Source organism: Vanessa atalanta, chromosome 10, assembly GCF_905147765.1.
Source record: "Vanessa atalanta chromosome 10, ilVanAtal1.2, whole genome shotgun sequence".
In the NCBI taxonomy this organism is placed as follows: Eukaryota; Metazoa; Arthropoda; class Insecta; order Lepidoptera; family Nymphalidae; genus Vanessa; species Vanessa atalanta.
The window spans coordinates 6,381,754-6,400,761 of NC_061880.1; the positions used below are offsets into that span (position 1 = coordinate 6,381,754).

The following is a 19,008-nucleotide window of genomic DNA, read 5'->3' on the forward strand; positions in this document are numbered from 1 at the left end:
TCAAGTTCTCGTAATTATAAGTTGTAATTGATAGGAAAGGAAGTCGGAAGTGTTAGGACGCTCGAGAGTTTTGAACCTGACTTTCGCCGCAGATAAGTTGTCAGTTACTGCCTTTATACAACAAATTATTTAGTTCTAGTTGGATAAACTAGTTAATACAACTTACCGTAGACACCATATATGCATTCATTAAAATTAATTTGTTGATGATTTTAAAAAGTATCTATGTGACAAATAAATTGAACTAAGATATATACAATAATTGCCTTTTTAGAAAAAAATCAGATTATGGTTACCTACTGTGATTTTTCTCTTTCGATTTCTCTGCGTGCACGTTGACGCCGAGATGGCCCAGTGGTTAGAACGCGTACATCTTCACCGATGATTTCGGGTTCGAACCCAGGCAAGCACCACTGAATTTTCATGTGCTTAATTTGTGTCTATAATTCATCTCGTATTTGGCGGTGAAGGAAAACATCGCGAGGAAACCTAATTTCGAAACGAAAATTCTGCCACCTGCGTATTACACCAACTCGCATTGGAGCAGCGTGGTGGAATATGCTCCAAACCTTCTCCTCAAAGGGAGAGGAGGGCTTAGCCCAGTAGTGGGAAATTTACAGATTGTTAATGTAATGCATTTAAGTATAACTCATCTTTGTCGCATAGTACACTTCATCCATCCATAGGTCCATAATATGTTATTGTCTATTATATAATATAGGATTATAGATAGGCAGATTAAATCAACCACCTGGTATGGTAAGCGGCTTTAGTGGTTGTTACATAGACAGTGGCATTGTAAGAAATATAAACCATCCCTTACATCAACAATACGCCAGCAACCTTGGAAACTAAGATGTAATGTATTTTGTGCCTATACGCTGGGCAACTCTAAACTTCAAATTGTTTGGCGCTAAAATCTGTGATGAGTACCTTGCTACCCCCAAGTATCATTTATAAGTAATATTTGAAATTAATATAATTATATAAATTTAAATGCTACAAAAGAAACATTGATTTGAAGAATGAGGACTTTAATAATCCTTATTTAGTATTTTTTATCGTGATAGCACGAGAACCTCTCCACGTGACTCTTCCTCTCACTTGACCGGATGTAACGTAACGACTCTTTCACTGAAATTTTAATAATTCTAATTAGGTATTAAGAGAAAATTGCAGCAGCAAGCCCGTCAATGTCGGTCGAGCTAGTTCGTTCTCCCCATCCGAGGCTATAAAGATAAGTTTGTTTTCGTTGCATGCTTCATCGCAGTGCTTACCATTGCGCGGTAACCATCGCTTTAGATGGGTTGTGAAGTGTTTTAAAGATTACGCATATTAAAGGTAATATTTCGTTATGTATTATGCAATTATATTGTGAATACTTAATAAAGTATAGTGTGATAAGTATTAATAAATCATATATTATTTTAAAAACTTATTAAAATGTTTATTTAATTTTTTTTGAGTGATATAAATATTCATCGTAAATTTTGACGAAATATTTATTGAAATTATATAAAAATATAAATTAGCTATAATATAAAGTTTTAATGTACCTAATTAATTATTTTATACCTGAAAAATGATATAACTGTTTATATCTTAGCGATATATTTTATTATTTACACTTACCTATTTAAAATATTTCCAAAATGTATCAATGGCTTATTTGATAGCAAAAAATACTTTTTGAAATAATAAGTGTTTTGAACAACTCTACCGAGCTATAATTTAAAAGTACAACGGAATAATAATACAATCCTTTGCTATAAACTTGCAGATGTTCAGACGGACAGTTTTATTACTAACAATTGTTCTGACAATTTTGCAGGGGGGCTATGGCAAAACATCAGGTAAGAATAATTTTATATATTATTTATTAATCAAATGTCTTGTAAAACAAATAAACATAACGTAAATGTGTTAAAAAAATGAGTAAGTAGGTAAATAATTAGGAACTAGTTCATCAAGATTAGTTACTAAATAGGAACATCTTTTGCCTGCATATAATCGAGCAACAGAAACCCAAAAAGACTTATTAACGTACTCACTCACGTAACTAGTAGTTCAACATTAAATTTAAATTTGGAATGAGAGACAGAAAAAAAAATGCTTTGTCAAAATACTTGCGTTAGACATTTCACGATCTAATTCTCTAGTGTAAAACATTTTTTGGTTGTTTAATTTGAATTGTTTGTTTTCGTTACCATATTTATTGCACATTATCACATCTTATTGAAAACTATAAAAAATATCACTGATAATTAAAAACGGGAGATAGGTTTGTAAATATCTTTTTTTCTTACTCTTGGGATTTACAAAATAAAATATTGACAATATTTCGTTTATTTACTTTATTAATATCTGCCGAGTTACTGTAATACGCTATTAATAATTATAACATTTAAAGGACACACGAATCAAAATAATTTTCATTCGTGTGTCCTGAGTACTTTAATTATATATCTTTTTTATTTCATAACCGTGATCAATGATTTCTGAGTTTGTTCTTACAGAGTAGCTCTACTGTTGTTCTATATTGCGTCATCTGACATTTAAACTAGCGCCAAATTAGAAACGTCTTAGTATTATTTGAAAGTCATTTGTAATAATTTACATTCAAAGTAAACATTATTAAAAGTTTCTTGAAAGTCACGGTAAAAGTACGGTTTCATAAATTAATATGAGCTGGATAATGATTTCTTATTTCCTGGTATTTAAATATTATATAACTTCCAACATTATTGTGATTTTATTTTTAATATAGCTCATAAAATCATTAATACACTTTCCGTTATAATAATACGACTTCTCATCGCGTCTTTACGACGTTCAACGGGTTTTTATTAAAATACAATCATTTTCTAAATTTTTATAAATACTTGAACCTGGTGATTAAGACGCACGCTTTCTTACCTCTCGACCATCTCAACTTTACTTGTATTATTATAAATTTTACTTTCAAGAAGCATTAAACGACATGATAAGCATAAAGATCAAAACCAGGCAAGCACCGCTGAATTTTTATGTATTTCATTGGTGTTTATAATTCATCCCGTGCTCGGCAGTGAAGGAAAACATTGTTAAGAAACTAGCATGTTATTTCAATGAAATTTCGCCATATGTGTATCCAATAACCAGCATTGGAATCTCCTTACCTTCTCCTCAAAACGTAGAGTAGACCTTAGCCCAGCAGTGCGACATTTACAGGCTGTTACTGAGTAAAAATTATAATATCTTTGTTATAGTTCCTTTTTTAATAGAAATATTTTGTTTTAGGAATTTCACAATTCTGGTCGGACGATATCAAAGTGTTCGACAAAATTTATGGAAAGACATCTGATAAGGAACTATATGGAGTGACTCTCCCACCGAGTATCAAGTTCGACATAGACAGTAAAATACCAATTCAACACGAAGCTTCTGAAAAGAAAGAGAGATATCTATCAAATGGGAAGAACGTTCTAGATTCAGAATATTATCCTTACGATTTAGGAGATACTTATGCAAAATTATTCTCGAAATCGTTGTATACCGGAAAGTCAAAACCATCTTCTGCGTTGCAGTTCATAAGCTTTTCAGATTTCAAACCTATAAGTGAATCAACTGACCCAGAAACTTATAGCTACCTAAAACATCTAGAGAAAATGAGTGAAAAGAAAAATGATTTAACAAAACATTACAAAACTCACATCGTAGCATCAAATTCTGAAGAAGACGAGGCTTATAAAAGTATTCAAGATATATTAGACGCCCACGAAGCGAATAAAAATAGGGATTCCAAGGAAGATGAAAAGGAATTTTCAAGCCCAAAATCTAAAAATAAGTTTAATGACGAAAGTGCACGATATACGAGAAACAGAAACAGGAGTAAAGTAAGATCAGTGAATGGAAATAGCATAAAATCTAGATGCATTTCTGGCAGATGCAGGTATACTCAAAGCTCTTTACACACTGGACCGTATTTGCGAAAAATACAACATTACAGATACTCTAGACGTTAGTTTAGGACTAAGTGTTTTTATAGATTAGTTATTTATTCGTATCTAACTTGTGCGAAGCCATTAGTAGCGGTAAGACATTTTACTAATGTATAAACGCATAATAAGACTTAAACTTAGTTGTTATTGTTTTTTTTTACGTTGTTCGTTTTATTTATTATTTAAGTGTAAGTATATTAAGTTCATATTTCCTATATATAATATCCTGTTTTTCCAATAAAATATTTTTTGTATTAGGTAAGGATAAATAAAACGTTATGTATTTAATAATGTTATAATTTAAATCTTAATAAATAACATGATAATTCTTCAAAATGATATTATTTTAACTTTTCCCTAAACATTTTTAGCAAAAGTAATGGAGAAGTATTGCATTTTCACTCATAATGTAACAATAATAAAATAAACCCTTGACTATGAAATTTCTAGACGATATAAGCACAATGTGCGTCCTCTGTGCTTAAGTCTGCTAGAACTTTCAACGTCTTTTGACCAGGGTACTTTTATTTAAGAATTCATTTATTAGGGGTTTTGTTAATAAATGAAGTTGGGGTTCATGTCATTCTGTCGCCCTTGGTTGGATAATGGATTTGACGGGGTTTTTCTTTTCTTATCTTCAATGCCTTGAAGAAGAAATGGTGGAGCGTTTGCCTGGCGCTGGTGTCTGTTGTCCAATTCACGCGTCAGTTCGTCTACAAAGTGCCCTCCCGTCTGCCTGGATAAAAAATTGGTTAATACTTACTTTTTATTTAATTTGCTCATTATAAAACATATACACAATAACTACCTAAACGTCATTCACCTTTCAGCAGTTACAATTTTCAATCGTATTTTAGATCAATTGTTGAACTGCAACTTTTTTTCATGGTTCTGTTTAGTAACAGCATAACTAAAGCATAGATTTGATATATATACTTATGTCACTCAATAAAATGCAAATTCAAATGACCTATCATCATCTCTATTTCCTCTCTTGATTTGGAATGCCCAAACCCGTGTAGAATTAAGATAATTTATAACTAGATGTCGGCCTCATCAATACTAAATCAACGCACCGTTCTGTACCTCTACCGCTTTCGATATCCTCTTCCGACGCCTGGTACATGGAATAGCCTCGACGCGACAGCTCCTCGTCCGGAGTCAAACCAGGATTGTGGAAAGCATGGTTTCCATCTTGGCTCATTTTTAATTTTCTGTTAAAAACGTTAAATAAGAAGTTAATTAGCAAAGTCGCTTGTTAGAATTTTTTCATTATCAAGTGATCATTAAATCGCATAAGGTTTTTCCCAAATACAAGATACTGATGTCATTATAGCTGATTCCTTATGTAGATTGATTTGTGATACATAACACTTACCATGAATTTTACGCATATAAAAAATTAAGTTTATTTAAGTCCTAACAATTTGTACAACTAAGTTACATTTGACTTACTGAACTCGTAATCGTCCGCTGGCACTGAGGTCTTGAACCTTACGGCGCAAACTGGCGACTTGGGTACATAGCACGATGCTCATCACTAAGAGCATCAGCCAGGCCCCGCTGAATACGCTCACGATTATGATCGTCTCTATTTCCTGGAAACATTTTTTTATTTGACATTATTCCCAATCTTTCAATATTCATTTTGTTACTACAAATTTTTTTAAGTATCGCGTATATTAAAAAAAAATCAATAGAGATCACTATATTACGAGTGTCCGATGGAGTTACCTAGTGCTATTCTATAAGAAAGAACTCGAAACACACCGCGGAACACGAGCGTGAAATGTGAGAAATTATAGGATTCACGTATCATTATGGCTTAACATCGGAAGCAGGTTTAGAATATTTCACGATTAATATACGAAGTGAATTCTCTTAGAATCGTACTGCTGCTTTCTTACGTGTGAATTGTCTCGTCTATAACTTTTGATTTAGGTACATTTCGTATGTAAAAATAACTTTATAATTTTTGTTCTTGTTTTATTCCGTAAATACTTATACCAACCAACCAAGCAACCAACACGTAATAACTCCTAGGTTATTTTAATAATAGAAGACAAAAAAAGCGATTGCTAGTTTTCTACTACAGGCGCTACGTAAATTGTGCGAATGTATAACATTAATGTAAAATTTTAATATTATTTTACTAATAATTATGTATCAATTGCATCTATAATAACATATTTATATAAAAGGTTCAAAACTAATATTTATATAAAATCGTTATTATGTACAATTTTTAAACAATGTTTTATCAGTTTACATTATTTCCCATGCCAGTTCTTAAACTACACATATTCGTCACGATAAAATGATATCACCCATTACCCAATCATAGAAGTATCGCAAGAATTTTAAGATAAGTAGAATAATCTACGACATATTTACGTAGTCTTAATCCAAACATTTCCATAACGAAAAAGAAAAAAAATCACATAAAATGTACTGCAATTTTCACTACTTACAACACTAAACTGAGTTTCCAATTACCGTTTAAAATAACAGTTTGTATACATTTGATGTATACAAAAATACAATACATATTATCAACGTGTGATTAATATAAAAATGATGACGGAAAGAGACACAGAATATCTTATGTTATTATTATTATAATTTATTACATTCGATTTTGTTATTGCAATTAAAATTTAATTTATTTATATTAAATAAAGTTTAAATAAATTTTAACATTATAAAACTTACCATGATGTCTACCTTAAGTCTTTAACACTACCTGCAAATAAAAATATTAAGTTGTTAAATGTTACGAACGTTATGTGAAAGTAAATTAATAATCATTTACGTTTACCACAAAAACAATTAATTTATATATAAATACCAATAAAATATACACGATTCTAACCATGAAACAATTAAAAGCAACATTCTTTCTATATTTTCATTGTTTTGGAGATAAAAATTATCTTGAAGACATTAGATGATCGATAGCTAACTTATAATTATATCTTATTAACATATTTTGAAAAGACAATAAAATGCATCGAAAACTAAAAGCTTTGAAGTAATATAGAAAATAAAGTAATAAATTAATTATTTACCATATCACTAAGTGTAGGGACACATGGTTCACGATTCGAGCGCGCGGCTCGCACTGCGCGCTATCTAGATAAGAACTGATAGCGATTACTAACATCTCCGCTACGTGGTTATTCACAATTATATCTTTATCGTTATCGTTATCTGGCGTTATTGTAACTCTTATAATCTTAAAAACAAAAATACTATATAGCATGTTTTCAACGTCCACAGACAGTCAGAAGTCTTGGTGATATATTTATTTTGCTTCACAAATTGTAAAAGCCATAAGAATTAATCATAAGATTTCCTCTAAATTATAGTTACATTAATATTAAATACTGGTGAACGATATAAAAAAACCTAATAAAAAGTCCAAATATTTCATATTCATTCTGTGATTTTTTATTGCGCATCGGATTATTTTACTTGTGTCATGTACCTAAGAAGTGTAAAATGAAATTAAGTAGGTACATACATACAGAATAAGATAATTTAATTGTTCAATTGACATAAAATAATATATTTATAGTAAACTATATTTCAAAACAGTTTTATTAGTACAAATTGATTTTCTTAACAAGAGAAACTAAAGTAAAAACTCAAAAAATAATTTATTATTGAATTATATTGTTAAAAGTTTCACACAGCATATAAAATTATTACGTTTTTCTTTTAAAACCAACTTTCACATTTAAATAATGCCTTATTTTACTCTGGCTGATCGTGCAACTGAGTCCGTACTGTTCAGGGGAACAAATGACGTATACGTACTTTTCCATTGATATTACTATCGTAACTGCAAATTTACTGTGACAATAGTCGACTATTGCAATAAAAAAAATAACATTAAAATCGGTTCACAACTTTTTTGAAGTCTGTTAAAAGAATCCAAAATTCGAAAGATTGGAACTGTTACAAAAACAACGCCTTAAAAAAGGGGCCAATTCTACTAATTTATTACGGTAACGACATGTTCCTGATTCTATTCTGACCCAATATCCGTCCCAATGTACCGTACCTCAACTGCATCGTTATGTTAAAACAGCTAAACGGCAACGTTCGATTTAATTGCTATAAAATGACAAATCGTAAGTAAATCGGTAGGTTGTATTTCGTGGAAACGAAGTCGACAGAACAAAGACGACCAGTGGCTATTATATGTGACGTCACATATCGATTCCGCATTCTTTTTCGTTTCAAAATATTTAATCTAACATAATTAAAATGATCAGAATAAGTCATTATGTTATCAATTATAAGTATATAGATAGAAATTATTATTTGATAAGATTTATTGAAGTGTATTATTAGAATAATATTTATTTATAATAAAATTTGTATAAAGTAATTTTGTTTTATGACTGTGAGGAAAGTTTGTTTTTCACCTAATAAATAAGGGTTTTGTGCCATTAATTATATTGCAACACAAACATTATTACTTTGTATTGTATCTACATATATTCCGGCTAGAAGAATAACAAAACCAGTGTGCAACTGGTTCTTTGGCGTACTGGATAAAATAAAGATTCTGAGATGGGTTGCATAATTAAATCGAATTCCATCGGGTTTTGCGGAGTAGATACATAATACAACTGTGTTTGCATTATATACTGAGTTTCCGAACTTTATATACTTTCCGAACCGGTGGTAGATTTACATTTAATTCAACTATGCAACATGACTTGAGCTGTAACTTGAGCTCGCCATTGTCTCACTACTAGCCAAATGTCTCCTCTTCTCCCAATGAAAAATATTTCGGCTTTTGGTCAGTTACAATTTTTAAGAGACAATTCGTTTTTCTAACTAATAGAAAAAAAACAACAGCCATAATTCCGAAGCTAACATTGACTTTCTGTTTAAGGATCATAAGTTTACAAATAACGGATAGCAGGATAAATGTATGTATATTTCGATAAAAAATGTAAACAAGAATTGAACAATTGTACTAGGTAGGTACAATCTCTAAACAAAATCAGGCGTTTTTTCAACATATTACCGGGGCTTTATTGTTAAAGTAAGCGGAGCTTTATCTGACGCATACACATTTGCCCATCACGATGTTTTCCTTCATCGACCACGAATAAATAATAAACACAAATTAAGGAAATAAAATTTTCTTATCCGTATTTGTGCGAACGATAAGACCTTAATTGTTTTTTATCTATTTTATTTTTTAACGCAATGGAAACATTCAGAAAGGTTCCTCGACGGAACCGGGTTATGTGGGTTCTTGCTCACTACGCTCTGGCTATAAAATTTTGCCATCTTCGGCACGGACCCGAGTCATACGTATCCTTCTGAACCATAACGATTTCACATAGGGGCTACGGCCCTCACGCCGATTCACTGCGGAGTTTCGCCGACACTAGACACTTGCTCGTAGGAAGAGGTCTCGACCAACCTCGCGAATTAGGATCTGCCTCTCCACATTCAACGCGGGGCACGCCTGGTTTATACTTGGCAGTAGTCCAGTATTTGTAAAATTGTGTTCTATCTGGGCTTAAGTGATACCACTCGTAGGTCACTCAACCTGAAACAAAGGAAGCACAAAGCATTCATTTCGGGGGAAGAAAAACGGATGAGAGGTATTACTTATTCTACTAAAATATAAATGTTGGAGAAAAACATCAATTTTAGTATTATTATAATTATAATTGCTCCAAGACACGATTTCGAAATCTTGAATCCATTATCGTTAATTTCATGAACAAGTAACCTTAATATAATTAAAGATAATATTTGAAATTACTCTTCAAAATTTAAGTTTCATTGTTAGTAAGAACCTTCATTCGATCATGGATGTCAATCAAAGTCTTTGTTATATCTTCATTTAAATTGATGCTTGAGGCTTAATTTCTATTTAAATTAGATTCTATTCTTATATGAAATATCTTAATTATAGAAGCATAAAATTGATCATACTCGAAAACAATCTCCTCTAATGACGTGAGGTTTATATTATTGCTATTTATTACCACGTTTAAATAAAGGACTGTAAAATACCATTAATCTTCTTCTGTTAAGAAAAGTGATTCGATGAATAATTCTGCACGTTTCAAGTGAGACGGACGTAGTAATAATTAACCACCATCAGGTTTCCTCCAAATGTTTTTCTTAGCCATGGAGTAGAAGATGAATTACAAATATAAATTAAACGCGTAAGCTGTGATCGTTAGTTAAGATAATTGCTATTGTATGCTATACAATATACTAGGCCGTTTCATCTTATTCAGGGTCGTCTATTTCCTGACTATCCCCTGTATTTACCTGAGGCTATTTGTTATTTTAATCACGACCACAGGGTCATTTAAACTATAACCTTTGTGATGTAAAGCGCTTTTTGCTATAACATAAATGTAAGTCTAACTCATTAAATATATGATTGACTAAGAAAACATCAATGAGAGAAATAAATACACGACTTCTCTCTTAGAGTTAAATTAGTCCGATATCCGAGATATATTACACATATTTTTATTGCTCGGAGTTCGGTTATATTATGATAAGCTTAGAAATATATTCCTATAACCAGATTCCATGATTTCGTTCCAGGAATAACTTTGGAATCGTTTTCGTGCATTAATGGATTAAGTTATTGTATCGTTTTTACGTAGATATTTTTTATCTATTTATAGTATGTAGGCCACTACCCATGGCCTAGTACTGGTGGCTAGTTAGTTGGTAAGAAATACTAACAATCAGCAGTCACTATGTAGCGCCGAAAACTACTTTGAAAACTTCTCAAAATAAATATGAAACCGTATGTAATACCATATGAAACTTCGAAAAGGCACAAATTCAATTCAGGATATTTTCCAAAGATACTCGCTGGATACCATATAAAACCTAGAAAAGGCATAAGTTAAGTTTAATATCTTTGCAATGATACTAAATTAAATGAATAAAAAAAAACCACAATAATACTAAGTAGTGTTCTTTAGTGGTAGAATTAGTGATTGTGTGCTGTCTACCCAGTAGGACTTGACAAACCCCTATCAAAAAAAGACAATGACATTCACGATATTAAGTAATTACAAATATTTTACTACATAAGCAGTTAAAAAAAAGTCTATATGCTTAATACAAATTTTTATTTTTCAAGCACACCATCAAAAGGGAATAGAATAGTATTATATTAAAATCATAGTTAAGTTTGGTCCATATGGCGCCTTCTAGATCACGAGTGATTTATGAATCATGTTATAATGATACGTCAAGGTCGGTATTTTTGGATCGTGAGGTCAAGAGTCTGGGGTCAGCAGGCAACTGTAACTGCCCAGTATGTAACTGGCATCTTGTTTTATCTCGTGATTTAGATCTACTCGTTGATTGTGTCCATTGAAATACGAAAGGAGTAAAATACGTTTTAAAACGAATTGTTTCTGATAAGTGGAGATTAACATAAAATATTATGATGCGATCCTGACCTGATAAAGGCAATGACAGTCAATATCCAAGGGTAGTCAATTGCGCAGTAGATAGATGCACAAAAATTTGTGTGTAAACACAAGGGACTATTTATGGCATGACAAAAAATCCGATAGATAGAAAGTCAGGCACTGGAGCAAAAGCTTTATGGTATTTTTGAAATACAAAAGTGTAACACTACTAATATTTATTTTTAGTATAGAAATCTGCGATTTCAGCCCCATACCTTCGGTTATCCACTTTTTTCACATATTATCCACAGCCAACTAGGCTGTTCGAAATAAAATACTATAATATAAACAAGTATTAAGTTTTGTTACTACTTGTAAATTACTTACTTATCGCGTTATCTCCGACGAATGATGATATCGATAATAAATGTATAAATATTTGTATCAAAATTAGAAATAGGTTCGCATAGGTTCAAAAAAATATATTATAGTGGTTTCCAATTTCAGATAATTTTTTGACCAATTTTTTTTTTTTTTTTATATAACTCACAGATTTTGTTTTCGTATAATGGACAAAGGTACAGATATGAAACATTGATGTTACAATGAGATCGAACCCACTCGCTATTGACACAGCATATCATTGAGTTTGACAGCTTACGTCTGCATTGAAATGGATTTAAATCATCTATTCAACACGGCTTGTATGCTGTTTGTTCTCTTAAATACCTATGCACTTAACCCATATAAACCTATGTATATCGCATAGCGTAGCCATGAACCGCGTGTCTGAGATAATTGTTTTTTTTTTAACACTCTTACATTATCGTTGCTACACATTTCATAAAAAATAACTCAATACTCACTCATTTGAATTGTTAGAATCGAAAATATAAGTAATTCACATTGATAACTGTCGTTAAAATTATTATTAATATAGAAAACATAATAACTAAAAACTCTTTTACTAATTTATACCTACTCAAAAACTAAACTCGAGAACTCCTCTTAATTTTCAAAATTCATTCAGTTTGTTCAAATTAACATTGTTAATAAATCTTGCTGTTCCTACATAATTATTATATGAACCACTAACATTATTGATAATTACTAATGTAATCAGTTTATATAAAAATGAAATTCGAGTTATTAATTTGACATTAGGAATAATCGTTAACATTTCGCAATATAGAACTGATGAATAAGTGCTATATGTATGGTGCTGGATCCATTTTTTCGCGTGCTTCAACGATTTTATTTCTAAATATACATATATGTATATTAATAAGTCTTATTTAATAATTATAATATGACTAGTTCCATTTAAGCCTTATGGGCTTTATTCTAATAGCCGATGGCTATACGTCTTCGCTGTAGAATCTCTTGATCGACCTTTGAAATACAACCGAGGAAAGATTATCTCTCAGCTTCATCTGTCACGCCCACTCGATCTGTAATTAACCATACATAAACTGTTTTGACATAGTTGTGGGTTAGTCAGTAAGTATCATACTTAGCAGTAATAGGCAATTAGGATTTTGGTGTGATTGAGGTGAGGCATGTAATTTAAGTCAGATCTGCGTTTATAATGGACCTCGATAGCATACAGTTTCAGACCACGAAAATACAATACGGTCTCTATTTCGGTTAATCAAATTGCGTGGTATATCATTGACAACATGGAATTATATGTAGACCACGTATATGTATGTCTAATTGACCATGTGTTTATTATTATTTATAAAAAATACTTATCTCTACCTTAATAATGAATAGTTAAAATATAGTAGTTATCTATTTGCATTTGACTTAACTCCTGAATACTTGTATCGTAATCTAGCTTATTCTTCTTCTTTTTCTTGCAAATCTTGGCAGTTTTATATCTCTGCTACAATAGATAAAACTGGCAAAGTTTAAAAATCTGCATAATCCTTCCAGCGGGGGCTTTACTTGCATTAATACGTTCTTGATGAATTAGTAGAACAGGAAAACGGTAAACGGTAACGATTACGTTGCGATTTGATTGCAATTATTGTTAGTAGCATTGGGCGCCAGACCATGTTAACAAACTTCAAATAATAATTTAATAATATTTGGATATTTCCTTTAACTTATTTACTAGGATGCTTGTATGTTTGTAAGTCTTTATATTTTTATTAAGAATAGAAGAGATTGTATTTACTTAACTGAAAGACTGTGTTTTAGTCTAGAGAGTGTTATAAGATATGTTCTTTTTATAAGCTAAACATAGAGATAATCGAAACAAATATCTGCATTAAAGTTCTTGAAATCATATAACTCATAATTGGATCAATCATTATTTTTCATACGACTAATTTTGATCTAAAATTTTGAAGCCCAAGGCCCCATAAACCACGAGGCTGTAGGCCGTGGCCTACGGCAAAATAAAAGTATTTAATAACGAGATTGCCATCATGAATCTTTGAAATGCGATGTATCGTTTCTCATTAAATAAGTACATTGAAATGAGTGCAAAATATTAAACAAAACGTAATGACAGTACACACAAATTGACCAATATTTATTATATATTTTATTATCAAACGTAGCCGACAACATTTTTATTGCGACGATGGTATCCAGCCGTAATCGGTTGACATGGATGTCAGACAAATTATTATTATTTTATTTTAGAAAAGAAAGCAGTCCGGTCTATTTATAATCCTGGAGCTACGGACTCCCTTCGGGATGTTTTTAACAAAGTGGGAATAGTCACAACATATTTACAACAATATTATTTATATTCACAGTAGTACTGATCACTTTGATAAAATCGGTGATAATCATTGTATGTATACGAGACGTAAGGATAATCTCATAACGCCAAGTTGCCGACTCCGTAAAGTCAACATATTCTTCTTGGGGCAAGGTCGGATACCTTTTTCTATAATAAAATTCCGCATATATTTTTAACACAGCCGATTTATAAATTCAAATCATTCATAAAAATTAATGTATATTAATAAATAAATCATATTATTCAACACAAGATTATATAGATGATAAAAAAGCGTGGAGCTAGGAGGTTCTTGTTGACTTTCAGACAGGATATATTATATATATAATTGTATTTAACTAACATAATTTTCTATTTTAAATGTTGGAAAAGTAACTACTGAGAGTACTGAGTCTCTTGCCTGTTCTTCTTGGTAGAATCTACATTTCGATTCGATGATAATAGCTTCACTTAATACAGTTTTGTAAAATGACGATTCTAAAGTGCTTGTAAAAGCCCACTTGAATAATGTATATTTTGATTGATTACAGAATAAAGATATACCTACTATTCACAGGAAAGTCGCCGTTATATCATAAGATAAAAACTTATTTTATCCGTACGAAGTCGGAGCAGGTAGCTAGTAATGCATAATTGCATCCTCAGAATGTGCGTATTCGGAACTGTAGCATTTGTTACTGAAAGCATTCACCTCGCTCATATTCCTAAATATTGTTTCTGTACAACCATTCCTTAAACTTCAGCTCATCGCACTTTTATTAATAATAATATTATCACAGCGCCACATCTCAAAGATGGTCCAACTGCGCTAACATAGCACTTTTATGTTCCGATGGAAGTTCAATTCAACATAACCAGAGATCTGACGTAGGCTTAAGAATTAAGGGACAGCATAAATACGGCATTGCAGTTGCAGTATAATTATAAGTGTGAATAAATGTATGGAATCATTTTAACAAATGAGATTGCAAAGGTATTATTAAATTAAATATGTATTCGGTTCAACATTTCGTGACTGACTGTCTAATGTTGATGCAATATTCGTTTAATGACTGATATTTGTTAGTCTATCGTCCATTATGACATTTACGAACTAAAACATATGTAGGTACGCAGGACTTAACTAAACATTAAATATACTTACTACTACCCAATGATAACTATTTAAATAAACAAGCTTTATTACAGTTTTTTTTTATATTCGTTGAGTTTCTAGAACCACGATTTGTATTATATAGCTATATCCCGGGAGATTCTGAATATGTAAGCAATTTAAAACCTTATTTTATATTAATATAAGAGTGTTTTTAGCGTAAAGTTTGGTATTTCAATCTTGATGGGTGTGTCATCTCGACATTGTGCTCTTAAAATGTCAAATCTTTCGAAGTACCTACATAATATAGGGCGAATGTATTGAAAAAATCAGTCATGCCTCTATTATTATCGAAATATCGATTGCAATGGCTATGCCACAAGACTTTTTATTTATATAATTTTAAAGAATGTTAATATAAATAACTAGATGAAAACCCGGCTTCGCTCGGATGAAATGAATTAAACTAAACAACTACGTTCTATCTTTTATTTTCTATAATATTTTTTTAGACGATGTGATTATCAAACATATATATTTTTATGTGGTTTTTATCTATTTATGTGATGAAAAAAAAAAACGATAATCATTCTTTACACAGCTTTCTGAACGCACCCGTAAATGTCATACATGGCCGCCCCTTGAACTGTTATGTCATTGAATTTGTTGGATTTAATATCGAAACATCTCGATTATACGAATTTTACGTATTATGTTTTCAACTAAAAGTCATCATTTATATCCGGTACAAGATAGCTTGATCTTTTTGACAGATGTAATTTTTTCTGATCGATATAACTTTGCAATGACAACATATTATTTTCTTAACTGAATTATTTTAAAAATTGTAAAAATATTTAAAAAATACATATAATACAAAAGTTCCTAAAGATTCAAGTGTTATCCGAAAATTTTAAGACTTTTTCTGTTATATATTATTGCTTCAAAGTAAAATTTAAATAGAAGCACTGAAAATAATAGACGCTTGTACAATATTACATCGGTCGGACGATAGGGACGCGAATAACAGGCAGTAACTGCTACAAATATCGATTACATTACGATATAAAGTATTAGTCCTTACTCTGTTAAACTATAAAAAAATAATGTGATAAAAATATAGAACAGTTATAAAAATTAAAAGCAATATTTAATCATTACATATCCAATATGTAAAAGTATAAATAACATATAATGTAGCCACAGCTTTACTAGCTAGCTAAACAACAAATTACCTAACGACTTAATCATTTCCAAATATAAAAAAAACTAAATACATACCAATTCACCTCTTAAATTGAATGTACTATTGTCCAGTTTTGCTTGCGTTATTTATTTTAATTCCATCAAAGTAATAGGCTAATTTTGACTTTAAAATTATGCGTCCATGGTTGAATTTTGAATGATATTCTCTTATTTGGAAAGATACCCTCATTATGTCGTTTTCAGTAGATTAGGCACTTGAAAACAAATTACTCATCATTTTACATCTAATGATCATCATTGGAAGGTTGATGTGAATTATTTTAAAGTACCTATTTGCAATCCGAGGTTCTTTTGTGTAAATCTATACATAGATATTATAAAAAAATCATAACGAGATCGTTTGTCTACAGGATAAATTTATTTGTAAAAATTAATAATAGATCGACGCAATGAAATCAATAATAAATTATATAGTTTCCTGCATGAAACCGTATATTACACCGAAACCATTTCATCAAAAACGAATACTAAACAAACAAACAACATTTAGGGCATTCCAGGGGTCCGGAAAAGCCGGTTAGGTTTTTGAAATAAAAAAACTACGTTTGTTTTCTTCCTCCGTCCCAGAGTGTGAGTAAGATGAGTACCAATGTAATTTATTTTACTGATGTAGATAAAGAGTTATTTAACATAGAAAAATCAAAATACTGGTTATGATAGTAGACTTAAATGAGCCGTGATGGCCCAATAATTAGACGTGAATTTTAACAGATGATTTTGAGTTCAAACTCATGGAAAGCACGACTGTATCCGTATGCTTAATAAAAATCATGAGTTAACCTGCACGCGGTCGATGAGAATCTGCCACATTTATCCACCAACCCTTATTGATGCAGCGTGGTGGCGTAAGCCCGCAACATTTCATTCTAATGTTTAGTTACTAAACATGGAGGAAAAGCTCGAAACAGCATTGGAATATTTACACGCTTTTAGTTACGAAACAATATTAAAATATCTAACATTTAATGTTTTAATTTATGTATAGTTTTTGTTTGTTTATATAGTTTTTATTTAAACCGCAAACAATTTTTTTAATTTCAATCGCCTGTAGCTGATTCTTTTATCGAGCACCTAAGGACGCCAACCACCTTTATGGCGGCGAGGAATCAATTGACCAGCTGAAGTATGGTAGGTTAATGTCAGCAGAAAATTGTATGCTTGGTCTCTGCTGCTGTCATGGACTAGACGCTAATTTATTCTATTATTAAACGCATGTCGTGTCTACATCATAAGAAATGTAATCATATGTATTTTTTGATTGTCATTTTGTTTTGTAGACCTTTGAACATAAAATAAAAAATAAGTTAGAGGTAATTACCTATAAAAAAATATCCATTAGACTTTTTTCAAATTTATTCAAAAAAAAACACAGGCACAAAAGTATGTTGAACTACAAAATTAAAAAAAACGTAATCTTTGAATGGAGCGATTCAAATCATAATGATAGAAATTTACTGCAAATTCGTTCGTTCCGCAATTTCAGTTCATTCGTTAATAATATATTACATTATAATGTTCTATAGGCTAAAGAATCTGTAAAATAGAAAATATTTAAAAACTATTTCAAATTTAAGTATAAAAATTACATACACGAAATAAAGCCTTATTTTTAAATACCTGTGGCAAAGTTTCTGAACTATACTGACTTTTTAATTTATTAATCTTAATAGAAATATAGGCAAAGTTTGAAGAGACGCAAAGTCCGCCAGTGACATGGTCTGATTTCAATTCATATTTGAAGAAAAGAACACTTATCTGATAGTTATCATTTACATAACCCATACCTATTTGCTAATAAGCATCAATCTACGTAAAACTTGATAAAAAATGTAATCATACAATCTATTTGTAATTTTATACTGTCTTTACTCTTCAAATCAATCATCTCACGTAGATTTTATAAGCACGAGTGTCACTCAATAATAATGAATAATAATTGAAGGTGGATGGGCCCGCCTTCGCTAGTGAATATATCTAAGTATAACATATTATGTAATTATAATCTAAATATAATTGTGTAATATTTTGTTTATTCGTTTTCAAATATGAAGGGTAATTTCGCCAATTCACTCACAGGGGGCGTAGCTCAGATGGTAGAGCGCTCGCTTAGCATGCGAGAGGTACCGGGATCGATACCCGGCGCCTCCAATTTTTTTATTATTGTTTTGGAGTGACTTTTATAGATTAAGTATATATTTTTTTTTTTATACGAAAAGTCTTTTAGCTTCCTATGGCATAGATCCTAGCTAATGAAGCTGCTGATCCCGAGTTTCTAGGTTCAAAACTAGACTGAGCCCGTAAATATTTAATTTTGTTATGTTGCTTACATACGGTGCTGTACAAGCGCTTTTGTAATGGTTTTCACATTTAAACACGCTCTGATACATTGCCTTTTAAAAATCGATACCAAACTCCGATCAATATGGGATGGGCCCAAAAACGACTCCAGCAAAAATAAAAAAATCTCTCATATTAAATTCATGT

General features: G+C 31.0%; 2 protein-coding genes and 1 non-coding gene across 3 annotated transcripts; 2 read left to right on the plus strand and 1 right to left on the minus strand.

Annotated features, from left to right (window-relative positions):
* Positions 1-1,308: 1,308 nt before the first annotated feature.
* Positions 1,309-4,049, plus strand: LOC125066966. The gene is made up of 3 exons (XM_047675302.1): positions 1,309-1,341; positions 1,781-1,853; positions 3,280-4,049. Exons 2-3 carry the CDS (start codon positions 1,781-1,783, stop codon positions 4,002-4,004), a joined length of 798 nt encoding a protein of 265 aa, XP_047531258.1. The 5' UTR covers positions 1,309-1,341; the 3' UTR covers positions 4,005-4,049.
* A 227-nt stretch (positions 4,050-4,276) lies between these two features.
* Positions 4,277-7,114, minus strand: LOC125066838. The gene is made up of 5 exons (XM_047675124.1): positions 7,049-7,114; positions 6,693-6,723; positions 5,436-5,578; positions 5,057-5,194; positions 4,277-4,716 (listed from the first exon to the last, which is right to left on the minus strand). The coding sequence occupies exons 2-5, from the start codon at positions 6,693-6,695 to the stop codon at positions 4,536-4,538; spliced, it is 465 nt and encodes a 154-aa protein (XP_047531080.1). The 5' UTR covers positions 6,696-6,723; positions 7,049-7,114; the 3' UTR covers positions 4,277-4,535.
* Positions 7,115-18,599: 11,485 nt separating this feature from the next.
* On the plus strand, positions 18,600-18,672 carry Trnaa-agc. The gene has a single exon. It is a non-coding gene; the product is annotated as a tRNA-Ala (tRNA).
* Positions 18,673-19,008: the final 336 nt, after the last annotated feature.

What these genes read in the sequence shown, in the direction of transcription:
- LOC125066966 (XM_047675302.1), top strand. Translation starts at nt 1,781, where the DNA reads ATGTTCAGACGGACAGTTTTATTACTAACAATTGTTCTGACAATTTTG. An exon ending in GGGCTATGGCAAAACATCAG is followed by an intron (nt 1,854 to 3,279) that starts GTAAGAATAATT and finishes ATTTTGTTTTAG; the next exon opens with GAATTTCACAATTCTGGTCG.
- LOC125066838 (XM_047675124.1), bottom strand. An exon ending in AGCGGACGATTACGAGTTCA is followed by an intron (nt 5,195 to 5,435) that starts GTAAGTCAAATG and finishes CGTTTTTAACAG; the next exon opens with AAAATTAAAAATGAGCCAAG. An exon ending in AGCGGTAGAGGTACAGAACG is followed by an intron (nt 4,717 to 5,056) that starts GTGCGTTGATTT and finishes TTTTTTATCCAG; the next exon opens with GCAGACGGGAGGGCACTTTG.